The sequence below is a fragment of the Apis dorsata genome, unplaced genomic scaffold (genome assembly GCF_000469605.1).
Source record: "Apis dorsata unplaced genomic scaffold, Apis dorsata 1.3 scaffold_236, whole genome shotgun sequence".
Taxonomy (NCBI): Eukaryota; Metazoa; Arthropoda; class Insecta; order Hymenoptera; family Apidae; genus Apis; species Apis dorsata.
This window is the reverse complement of record NW_006263517.1, coordinates 246121-259757: the sequence shown is the minus strand read 5'-3', so window position 1 is coordinate 259757 and position 13637 is coordinate 246121. Positions and strand designations below refer to the sequence as shown.

General features: G+C 28.1%; 2 protein-coding genes across 2 annotated transcripts in view; one reads left to right on the top strand and one right to left on the bottom strand.

The window, feature by feature from the left end:
• The window catches only part of LOC102676779 (MOB kinase activator-like 2), a 61335-nt gene extending 54538 nt beyond the window's left edge, over positions 1-6797 (bottom strand). Inside the window, exon 1 of the mRNA XM_006615821.1 lies at positions 6294-6797. Coding sequence (XP_006615884.1) covers positions 6294-6298 — 5 coding nt within the window. The 5' untranslated portion in view covers positions 6299-6797. The remainder of the gene's footprint in view (positions 1-6293) is intronic.
• A 4095-nt stretch (positions 6798-10892) lies between these two features.
• The window catches only part of LOC102675691 (tumor necrosis factor receptor superfamily member 4-like), a 16145-nt gene continuing 13400 nt past the window's right edge, over positions 10893-13637 (top strand). The window contains exon 1 of the mRNA XM_006615812.2: positions 10893-11444. Coding sequence (XP_006615875.1) covers positions 11379-11444 — 66 coding nt within the window. The 5' untranslated portion in view covers positions 10893-11378. The remainder of the gene's footprint in view (positions 11445-13637) is intronic.

Sequence of the window (13637 nt, the reverse complement as noted above, 5' to 3'; positions counted from 1 at the left end):
AAAAAAAAAAAAAAAAAAAAAAAAAGAAAAAGAAATGTACTACATAACTAAATCAGAAAAAATATAAAATTGTAGTTAATATATTAATATGTATCGATTTCGAGAATTATATAATCTATCCACGTCGTGGCTTAAATTGAATCTTTTTATTTCGATTCCGTATAAAGGTAAGAATCTAATTGAGTTTGCGGTAAACATTACGCAACGTCATTATCCGCTATTTACTCGGTTTAACTACAATGAATAGTGTGATAGAGCAATAGACGTATGATTGGATATAATATATCGAATTCTTAAGATTCTTAAGAACTTAAGAAATACACAATAATTATTATGTGATTATAATATAAATAACAAATATAGTAATAAATAGATTGATAAATATTCCAGAGAGGATTTCAAATTTAAATAAAAATGATATGTAACAAATTTAAAAATAATATCAGAGAATATCAAGAAATATATATATATATATATAAAATTTAAAATATTTCACATTATATTCAAATCATGCCTGAATAAAATTAAACGTATGCATATGTGACAGTATCTTTCAAAAGGTTAAAGATCAATAAATGTCGCGACGAAATTTTACACTAACACATATCGAAACATGAAAGGGTATACGTATGTAGAAGCGCATCCGGTCCTGAATTTTGAATAGTGTCAATTATTTTGGCCGTGAATCACGCGACATTTATCCATTCACGAGCAACGTTGCCAACAAACGTCGGTCGACATTACAGTGAAAAATGAACGGCAGGATAACGAGAGTACCGATGAATGTCAGGTAAATGTGACACTCGTTCGGTCTTCACAATCGGTTACATGTTCTCAACACGTTATTCCAAAATTAAGATGAACTCCTTGACTCTTTATTTCTTTTCTTTTTTTGTATATTAATGCTTTAATGTGTCTCGTGGAACACGTTTCATATCATATATCGTTATCGTAAAATATAATAGAAATAACAGATTGGTGATAATGATGACCTGATTGCTCAGAGAAATTATAGCAAGAAAAAAAAAATAAAATAACAAGAAGAAGAGAAAATTGTGAAAAATATTTGTAAAAGTTATATTAATCGAATTGCTTATTTTTAAACAATAAAAAAGGTAGTTAAAAGAAATTGTATTTTAAAAAAAAAAATATTAAGTAATAGATTTCTAAAACCTATTTATAGCGTTTTCAATTTATAAGTTTTAGAAATTTTTAAATATAATAATTAATATTTAATAAATGAGCGATCACTGACTTATTTACATATTTGCCATTTAGATACATGATTCTTGCATCTATACGATAGTAATAGTCGAAACGAATATACCGGTTCACTTTATTCACTCGATACGAACTTTCTCCATATTCATAATTCAATTTTCAAGAACGATATTCGAGGAAGAAATATTATTAGCACTTTCCATTTACGAATATCGAAAAAAAAAGTATTGATTAGTTGAGAGAAATGCGAAACAGCCGAGGATATAATTAATAAAGATTTTATTAATATCTGCTGCAGAATTAGAAAGTAAATTGAGGGAAACTTGCCATCTTCTAATACATCTAAGTGACCTCAATGATCATCACTATATGTCTCGCTAACTCCTATTTTCTCGAAAGTGTTCGCTTTTATCCTAATTTCTATAAATACGAATTTCAAATTGTGATGTTCCATGTCCTCGTATTGTTCGCTGTTTCGAAATTTTCGTGAGCGCAAGATTCAGCTATTAAAGGCTTCAACCGATCGTTTCCGATTATTGCCGAGCCAATCCGAAGTTAAATTGCCACTCATACGCCGAATCGAATTTCGCGATTCCGAATAATATGAGGAGAGCTCGTATATAATTTCAGAATCCCATTTAATATATATCTTTGTACGATTCTGTGATAATTGTTATATAACGGAAGGAGGAAATATAATTTACACGCTTATTAATTTCTAATAATATATAGTCATTATAATTCACGTAAAATAGTACAGAAAGGCGACCTTGAACGACTAAGACATACGACTTCCGCCTCGACATATCGCTATCATATACTCTAGTTTTCACCATTTACCACGGTAAAATATGAGACTATATACGATGATGAATTCTAACGCTCGTTTAGTTTCTATGTGAGGAAATGCTTCATATACGGAATAGGATGCGGGATATACGTATATTTCGCGATACACAGTGTACCACAAAACCACAAGAGCAGAAAGGACCTCTTTGTCAGAGGCACGTCGCATAAGACGATATTACGCGATAAGTTTGTTTGCGGACCCGTCGACAACACGAAACCCACGTGTTATCATTGAAACTGTTGATAAAACTGCTTTATCTGTGTGGTCTATACGTCACGACGTGGATTTATTTAAAGAATATGATATCGTAACACTTTGTGTTCTGAACACGTTCGCGAACCGTTCAACAACCCAAGCCTAATTTGTCCATCGTTCCTTTATAAATAGAATTATTAATTCAACGAGAGAATATTTATTTACGATAAAAAAAAATTTGCTAGTTAATTTTCATACAAATCTTAATAAACGAAAAGAATTCAAGCAAACCGATGAAACGAATAATGCGTACTCGACTGTTCTTTTCTTTCATTCGTTGATCATTTCTACGTTCGTTAAAATGAAAAAGGGAAGTTCGAAATCGAATTATATCAGAATTAAGAATCGATTCGATAAATATCCAATTTGTCCCGATTTCTTGACCAGCTATCCAATTCTTACTTATTTCTTGCGAAAATTGCAACACGTTACGTTGTCTCGAGGCCGTTTAGCACGCCACAGTGTCTCCGTTTTGGCGAGCTAACCGCCGCGTGATTCACCGAGGAAGCCGATCGCGGCGCGAAACAACATCGTGACTCATCGGGTCCACTCGGTTTCAACCTAGCGACTATACACTAATGCTGTTCCCGCTTACTTTCCGCGTAGTTGGGCCGTGCGCGACACACATTACTGCTCTGTCAAGTGTGTACAACCAACACGTATACACGTATACACGTGACCAATCGACCACCAATCACTGAACCATTGTCTTTTCTATTGCTCTAAAGAGATCTTTAGAAAGAAGGAGAGATCTTTGAAAGAGCAAGAATTTTCTGTTTTTTTTTTTTTTTTATTTATTTCTTACAAGTGTTACGGAACAATTCGTTCCTCTATAATTGGTGATACGGTTTGCCTTAATGTTTCTGATTCTAAGAACGATAATGAATGCTAACTCTTCCTGGTTTTATTTTGTTTTCTTTTCTTTTTCTAAATTTTTAATAGAATTCTTTCAATAGAATTTTCATTTTAAATTTTCGCACAATGAAAATAAATTTTTTATAATCTATTAATTTTAAGAAAACTTGTTTAACTTATTCGATTTGATAACAATTAATTTGCAATTTATCATAAGGAAAAAGTAAAATTTATTGGAAATCTAAAAATATTAATATCGAAAAAAAGTATTATGATAAATATTATTGAAAAATATAAAAAAAATCGTATTGAATATACGAAATAAATAATATGTTCGCAAGAAAGAAAAAAAGAAATAATTGTATGAATTATTTATAAGAAGAAAATTTATATTTTTCGTATTTTGATACAAGAAATTTTTAGAGATCTTTAAAAAAAATAGGAAAAAAGTTTAAATATTAAAATAGTAAATTGAATATTCATAATAATAGAATAATAAAAATAATAGAATAGTAAATATAAATAAGAAATAAAAATATAAAGTGAGAAGCGAAATAAAATTTAGAAATTTAATAAAACTTTGAAACATGGATCAAATTCTGGAATAGTATTAAAATGTACTTTAACTATTTATATATATATATTTACCAATCATATTTTAAATATAAAATACTATAGAATATTATTTATCAATTATTATATCTTTGAAACTATTTATTTATATATTTATTTGAAAGAAAAATCTATTAATTAAATGAATTTAAAAAGAGAAACACAAAAGTTCTAACAAAACAATAATAACTTAAATAATATTCATCTTTTCATTATTACACTTATAATAATATTCTTTTCTTAATATTTTTTAAAAAGAACATTGTTTAATTAATTAACTTTCTCCGTAACCATGATTTTGTTGAATCTGTTCTCTCTTCATAATATGTTTCCTATTTTTCTCTTTATAGTTATTTTTACGTTCTAAAAATTACATTTTCTATTAATGAAATAGTATATAGTTTTTTTTCTTAATGTTATATTTTTATTTAAAAGTTTATTTCTTAATTTCTTATCGATTGTCAAAAATATATAATTTTTTTAATCAAATAGTCTATATTAAACGGATCATCGAATATAATTCACAAACTCGATAATTCACTTTCAAAAATTTTACCAAGAAAGATGTATCTCGACAAATATAAAGAGTTTAAAAGAGATATATTTTTAAATGATACGTTGCAGTGATCGAAGATATTAAATCTTTTCATAAGACGATAAATTAACATTTCTAATAGTTCTTAAAAATAATGATATACCTAATTAAAACAAACTGATATATATATTTAATTTCTGATGTACTTTTTTGTTTTTTATTTATTCCTTCTGTGTCGCAATAAAATAATACGTTTTTTAACCATATAATGCGGTTGAACAGAAATGAAAAAAAAAAAATAAATAACAAACCACAAAGCATTAAAAACTTTAAAAAAAAGTTTTGAAAGCTATCTCGTCACAGAGAAAATCAGTTCATGTAAATCGAAAAACTTCTGTCTGGTAGAACGGAAAAAATAAGCAATTATATATTTTACAGTATAGTTCTTTTACGGTTCGTTTCTATAATTAACGTTTTGCGCACTGTCGATGCGTAAAACTAGCATGGAAATACTTAAATCGGTCATATGCGAAGATATCGCGATTTATCGCGTTGTACTTTCTTCTTTTAAGGGTAGTTTATGTATGAAAAACGTAATTGGTAGTTGTGAGAGATTAATTTTATCGTAACGATAGCGATATAGCCATGTTTCCATATCGTGAAAATTCGATAAAGTAGTAAAATATAAAAGACTCGAATCATTCGATAAAGATAATTTTGAAAATACATCATTAAAACTCATTACAAAACGAGATTCGAAAGATATATGTATGTCAAGATGATAATGTGAAACTAAATTTTTTGTTTTCTTAGAATAATTCAAAATAATAATTTTATTTTAAAATTTGTTATTTAAAAATCGTATATATCTTTCGAATTAAAATAATAATCGTAAATCTATATTGATATAATGAATAATATATACTATTATTCTAGATATATAAATATTTCATTTGATAAAAATATAAAAATATACGTTAAATGCAATATCGACTTATTATTAAACATGACAAACATAATAATAAATAATCACAAGTATAGTATAATTAAAAAATTACGTAAGAATAATATGATACATTCTTAATTATGATTCTACAAAAAGAGGTAAATCTATTTAAATCTACTGGTAAGCAACAAAACAGAAATATAAAATTGAACAAATACAAAGCTATCTTGTTTTACGATTTTTTAACTACTTACATTATCTTAAATAACACATTATTGGTAAAATATTTTTAAAAATATCGACAACAATTCGCGTCATTGATAGATAAAAAAATAATAAAGTAATGTAATATAAGCGAATGCGTGAGTATATTCAAGTTTATACATGAAAAAAAATTATTCTTTTATCGATAATCTTATAAGTGATATAAGTTTATATAAGTTTTCTTGATTATTCCTCTCTGTTACATATATTACGATAAAAAAATAAAAATAATAAATTCAGAAACGATAAACATTTGACAAATATATAGATATTTTTAACATGGCTATTTGAAACTATATTTTCACATAAAATATCGATATCATTAACATACGCGATTTTTGTTAACCTTATTGAATAATCGACGAAATAATCGACGTTGTCATCATTGTCAGCAATTTTTATAAATACGAAAACGAAAAAGCGAAAAAGGGAAACACTGTGCACTCAACATTCTATCCACGCGTTATTTTCAGGACAGTAGCGGACGAAATTTTAGATGACATCGTATATAGAAATGCACGACACAATTCCGCGATGACACAGAAAGTCCCGGAGATTACTTTCTCTCAGAAAAAGGGAAAAGACAAGACGATTATTAAGAGCGAGGCAAAGTAACGTACCGGAGCGAAAGAGCGTCAATCTCGACGGGGAGGTTAGGCCGAACATCGAGGTTAACCTTTATTCCGTGACTCCGGTAATTCTTATTGTCGAAAAAATTGTTGCCGAAAGTGAAAATTTCACTCGAAAACACTTACCCCATAAACCAGTCCACGGTATCGCGGAGATACTCGGGTAACCTATCCAGCTTGGATGATTTTCAGTTGGATCACCGCTGAGGAAAGTAGCACGAGAGTCGAGAAAACAAAATAAATTCTCTCTCTCTCCACTAGCACCAGCAGCAGCAGCGGCGCACGTTTCGCGATCTCGTAAAATCTAACATGGCGAAGCTCTATTGTCACCTGTTCCCGTCATGCCTCACTTGGCCCCCTTCACAAGAAAATACTACCGATTTATCGCCGCCACCGCGTACTATCGTTGCTGTATTTATGCCACGACTCGAATTCTATGCTTGTTACGTGACCTCACAGATCTATGCCGATCGAGCGTAAGACTCTGAATGTGCACGACACCACACCACAAGGGGAAAATCTACCTCAAATCGCACAGCTGATCAGCCGACGTCGAGAAACAGCTCACTCTCACACCCCCGTTTTAATACCTGACAGCAGAGGGTAGTACCTACCGCGCGTATGAACTTACAAATGATTCTAACAAAGGCATTGAGTATGTAATAGACAGATGATAAACTATTTCAAGTCGGTAACAACATTTTTTCATGTATCATTCTTTATTTATAAAATTAAATAATTTTAATATTCATAAATATTATGTTTTTCATAACAAATTTTCTTTTCACTGTTTCATTTTTGCTAAGAATTTATAATTCTTATTTAAAATTAATTTTATTGATAAATTTAAAAATTAAATTTTAAATGAATTCATCTATGGTTAAACGATAACTACCGATAAAATGTACATAGATGGCAGTATTTACCATATAGAAATTACATTCATAAAATGTAAAATAGACAGTATAGACAAGGTATAAAATACATTTAACATTCATTGTATTTTTATATCAATGCTCATGTTTAAGAGACTCCAGAGCCCCCTTACCATTTTAGTATTATTTTTAATGTTATCGATTTGTCATAATATTTTGTCTGTGATTATTGCAAAGAGTATTACTGCAAAATTATAATTAATAGTTGAAATTGAAATTAAATTTTAATATGAAGTTGTAAATAAATTGCAAAATATTAATATATCGACAGAAATCGTATATTTTTATCGGATGATTTCTAGTTAAAACAAATAAAAATATTGATTATTATTACGCATTCAAGAAGTTAATTAAACAAGATAAAAATATATAATTTAATAGCTTTATCATTCTCTACTACATAAAAAGTATAATATAAAAATATTTCTAAAATGATTTTAAAATTGAAAATAATACATTTTTTTAAAAACAATAAATTTAATAAATGATAAATTATATTATAAATAAAAAATTTTTATAAAGTTAATAAATTTAATAAATCGTAATATTAAAAATCATTATACGACTCTTAAATGAACAAATTACAAAATTAATTAATAAAGTATTAATAGAATATTGAAAATTATAACATTTAAATATATCATATTTTAAAATATTCGTTTGAAGTTAAACTAAAAATCATCTAGTATTTTTTAAATAGTTCGTTACTACACTCGATCTTGTCCACTGAGTGAAAGTTACCGAGTGAGAAAAAACTATAAAAGTTTAGTTCCGTTGCAACTGCGATATTGTTTAGATTATTCGAGTTCAATTTCATATATAATTTATATTCATACACGAATTTTATTATTTAAAGTATGCATGTATGATTCATAAGTATTTTAAGTATATTTATTAGTTATTTATTAGTATGTATAATAATTTTGTAATTTTATTTACGAAATATTGATATATTTCATCGATATTATGAACGGATAACTATTGTTGGATCATTATCTATAAACGATAAGTCTCTTACATTTTACTATATAAGGTAATTATTATTTAAATGTATATAATGTATTTAAATGTATATAAAATAAATGAATTGAAATTGTATTTAAATTAAATTTTAAAAACATAAAGAATAAATTATTTTAAATATTTTAAATATTTATTCATATTATTATTTTATAATTTTATATAAAATCGCAATCAATATATTTTAAATATTTTTTTTATAATTATAAATTAAAAATTAATAGCATAAAACAATAAATATAATTTTAATTTGTAAGAATATATATCAATTATTATATTTATTGTAATAACAAATTATTAATAAAAAAGCAAATAAATTAATAATAAAAATTTAAAAAATGTGAAAATACTAATCATTATTTAAAAAATCAATCTCAATTATTATCTATTGCTTGTAGAATTATTTTCAAAAAGATATCAAGAGATGGCGCTGATGGTTTTATCCTATTTCTATTCTTTATTTGCTATTCTTTTTTTGTTTCATTTACAGCATTTTTACATTTTTACATTTTTTAGTACATATTACCGACAAGATATTTCTGATACAAATAAAAATCAGTAAAGTTAATTTAATGCATGAAGATGCAATACAAAGAATCATTAATTATTTTGATATTGCAGATACACAGAACTGGTCTGTGCTCGAGTGTAGCCTGGAACCTTAATAATTAATTAAAAAATATTAATTTATATAATCATTATGATATCATGCACAAAGAAAAAAGACCAAATTCATATTTTCAGTTTCTTTTCTTTTCATTTTATTTCTTTGTGAAAAATCTTTTTTGTTCGATATTCAATAAATATTTAAGTCCATATTTCGATTAATAATATCTTAAGATAAAATGAAGCAATATCTCGATTCATTCAATAACAGATAGTTGATATAATACGAATCATATTATGCAATCATATAATACGTTCAATATAGCTACTATTTATGCATGGAAAACAGTTAGTCTATAGAGATCATAGAATCAACACCTGGACTAGATCTTTTGTTATTATTATTTCAGTTATTATTATTCAGCTATTTTTCATTTTTTTTAATATTATTAGCAATTGATTAATTCATTATGAATGTCATTATTTATCGATTTTCGATCAATGTTGAAAATTTCGAAATAAAATTTTCTAAGTTTTTATACTTTACTTTTAAGATATTATCATAGACGAAGTTTACTATTAATCTACGTTATTTTAAATGTAAAAGAATATCTAATACTAGTGATTTTTTAAAGAATTAATCGTCGATTTATATATTTATCAGATATTAAATAATTCGATTCATTTGTTGCTACGCAAGAATCGTCACGAACGCCGGCTGTCGTACGAGCAGATTGCAAGCACCTGTCCACCAGAAAATATCCACCGGTGGATATTCACAACGAAGCTGCCACGGCAGAAGGTTTGTCAGCTGCTACTGCAGCTGAGGTAACTGATCGTCTTTGCTCGAGATGACGATAATATAGATCAACGAATTTACTTTCTATCTTCCGCGTGGACCGTGCGCGTTTCGTTCTCAAATTTCTTCACCGCCTGCCATCACAATCCACAGATTTTTCAATCTTTCGATCACTCTCCTAGTCTACATATTTTCTATGTAGATTGTATTTCGTCATTAAACGGTCGAGTGAACCTAATACATATTGTTTTCTAGCCTATATGCGTCCAAGGAATTGATCATCGTTGATCGATTTTAGACAAAATCCGTATGTTGATCGGATAAAATATCTTATTTTATATTGAATAGTTTTTTTCTTTTATGATAATAATTTCAATAATCATCGACAAATAAGAATATCTATTTAAAATAGAAAGAAAAATAAATAAAGAAATATAAATAAAAAAGTAAAAAAAAATTTACATTTATTATTATACCCAATAGCCTATAAATTTTATTTTCATTGTTAAAATCTATTTAATTTGTTATAATGCGTATTTTCTCTATTTTTTGGTGCTAGTTTTTAATGAGATGTTTGGGAAAAATGAAAATAACAATACTCTGATCAATAATAGTAAAATCTATAGATAATATAAAAATATTGCATAAATAATAGAATAAAATATATTCTTATATATAGGATATTACGTACACATGACATAAAACTTATTACAGGCGCGTGGCAGCATCAAATATCCGAAACACCTCTTCAAAAATCCAGTATTTTTTGCCAAGTTGTGGAACGTGCAGGTAGGTTTCAAATTTCACGTTTAATTACTTGGAAACTTTTCAACATGGCTTCAAACTTTTACGTTTTGCAGCATAATTAATTTTAAATATAACATAACAAAATTTAAATTATTTGTATAGGATCGAAGTTCTATTGTTGTGCCAATTTAAATTATTATTATTAAAGTATTATATTATATATTTATTTTCAAGTTATCTCGATATTAACCTCTCTCTTATTTTGAAATTAATATCATTCCAGAATCTGAATTTCTGCCTTACTCTGCTTTATTCTTCATCTAAACTTAAGATACTTTTAATATTTATTTTTCATAATTCTCATAAATCAAAGTGACAATATTTATATATAAACAATCTGTTTTCATTTTCATTTCTTGACAATACATTATCATTAATATATAGATATAAATTTTATTCTTTTAAAAAGTGTCAAGATTTTTTAATTTATTCAATCACAAATATTAAATTAACCGATCGTTTAAGTTGTGTATCCCTACGATGCCGAAATGCAGTGGTGGGAGACAGCCACGTGATCGAGCGCGTGTTCAACAATAACAGCTGCACTGTTGCTGTTCCCTCAATTCACGCTCAGCCTCCGTCGAAGTCGGATCTTTAGTTCGTGAAGTCTTGAAGTGCAAATCTTTATTCGTTAAAAACAAGAAATAATAATATCAATCATTATTCTTAAATTCTTCAAAAGAATTCATGAACTTATTTTAAATCATCTTAATATAAGTCATATAGTGAAAATTTAGTTCATTAATACATATATCGTATCGTAGATTCGATCCAACAAATCGTACGATCGATTGTGAGATTTCAATTCAGCCAAAGACTAAGTCTGTTACGATCGATAAAACATATAATCACATAGCCGGGTCGTGGACCGTGGAAATCGGATTTTAATCGTCTCATTCGAAAATAGAACGGAACTCTCGATTCGGTGTTTGTGATTGATGTGCACCTGCAAGGAATCGCATTGGATGCTGTAAGCGATTGTTAGCTAATATCTCAACTTCGACGTAAAACGTATCGAGAAGGAACGATAAGCAGACGAGAAGAATGTTTTCTATTCGAAGATTAATCGTTGCCGTGTTTGGAGTTTGCTTGCTGACTGCTCTTCTCGAGGTAAAGAAACATTTAAAATCAAATATATTTAAATATAGATTTATTTTATTCTTCTTTAAGATTTTAAAGAATTATATAAATTTCGTAATAAATATTACGAAAATTATGTTATATTCTCCTCAAGATCTAATAATGATAATATATCTTAAACTAATATTCTCTCTATAAATTTTGTCTTTCATAACATAACCTAATTTAATCTTGAGTTACAACTTAGATTGATAATTAATTTTACAAATTTAATAATTTTTATTTATAATTATTAATATTTCTTTATTATTGCTTTCGTTTGTCAAAGAGAATTAAGATATTATCTATATCGTTTATTCGAAACAGAATTTTTATTTCGTGTATTGTACATGCCGTAAAACTTTACATATTTATCGAAACAGGATGAATTGCGTAAAGACCACCACGGCGATCTTGAGCCACGGAGGAAACGATAATTCTCGGCAATTACCACTGGTCGTCGATAAATAAATATTTAGACGGAAATCGATCGAAGCAACAAAGACAAAACGAGTACGATATCAAGCATTTCAAATCCTCAGGAGCTTTTCTCTTTTCCGGGTCGATGGATAAAGTTATCAATTTCGCGGGATAAAATCATGCTATCTCGTTTCACTTCGAATATTCGAATATTTCCTTTACGTTCGTGGCAATTAGAGGCAAAAGGATCACAGCGTTTTTTACGTTGTAATTAATGAGTTCGAAGGAACCATTTTATTCGTGTCGCGTTGCGCATTGGTTAATTTTACGAACCTACGTAAATAAAAATGATCGTTTCCAATTTTCTTTTATTTCTTTTAAATCGATTTTTACGTGACTAATTACACATATATAATTTTTATCTACCTTCTATGAATCAATTACAAATCGATTTGCTTTATTATCGATAAATAAAATCCTCGCGCTATATAATACGATAAAAAATACTTTTAAATCATAACAACAATTATCCAGACTATAATCATTCATCAGAGAACAAAACTAAAAGAAAAAAAAAAGAAGAAAAAATAAATCCAGTAAAGGAAATAATTTTATTTATTATGCAAAAGGAAACGAGGTAGACACTTTCCTATGCCTGCGAATTTTTGCCCGTCTCCTATGGGCTAATTACACATCTTCTTGGTCGAAATCATTGTCGATAGATAAAATCGACTCTCACACGGTGGTTTCGTTAACGATACTCGGAAGAACGGATAGGGGGAGAGACAGGAGCCGGGTCGAAAGAAAGGTGAAGGAAAGAGAAAGAAAAAGGGAGGAGAAACAGGAAGGGGAGGGGAGGGGGCCCTTTATTTCGAGTCGATGTGTGCATGCATATATGCATTAGGATTCAGGCCGAAAGGTCAATGTACAACTGAGATAAGGTTATGCTGAGGGGTGAGATCACTCGGTGGGTACTGGTGAAAATACGCGTCAGGGAAATTAACGAAAGCTCGCGAAACGGTTAGGGGTGAAGGAGTGGGGGAGGGAGGGAAGCGGAAACCGGGAGAAAAGAAAAATAGAAACCGAGTGGAACAACAACAATCACCTGGGGCGGGAAACAGAAGGAGATACGCGGAATAGAACATTAAACGAGAGAGATGTGAAAGATCAAACGAAGAATAAGCCTCCGCCAGGACACATGCAACGATGTAAACAAGATGCGTAAGCTATACATATTAAAAGGAAAAAGAGGAAAAAATTATTTATTTTTTATTATATATATTTTATTTCTTTGGATTTTGTTTTATATATACGATATACTGAATCCAATGAAAATGTTTTATAGAGTTTTTTTAGTGTGGTTAATCATACCATTTGCTTTTCCTTCAAATTTTACCCAATTTTAAAAAAATTTTATATAAAAAAAAAAAAAAATAAGAGTTTCGTAAATGTTTTGTTCAAATACAAACTTTTTTGTATTTTCTTTTCAAAGCGAAAAAAATGTTTTATATAACAATAAACCTTCATAAATTATCACTATTGTGGCAGGATGAATTACGGAAATAGAACGAATCACAGTTTTTGTTTTTGTAAAAAATAGAAAAAAAATTGAATAATGAATTTGAGCAAAATAAAAAGATCTATCTGTCCCTAGATTTATCATAGATAAACGTAATGGTGATTCAAAAAAGAATAAATAGACGGAAACAAATATAATTAGAAATAAACGAAATAAAATTTCTATAAAGAAATCCATTTATTTGC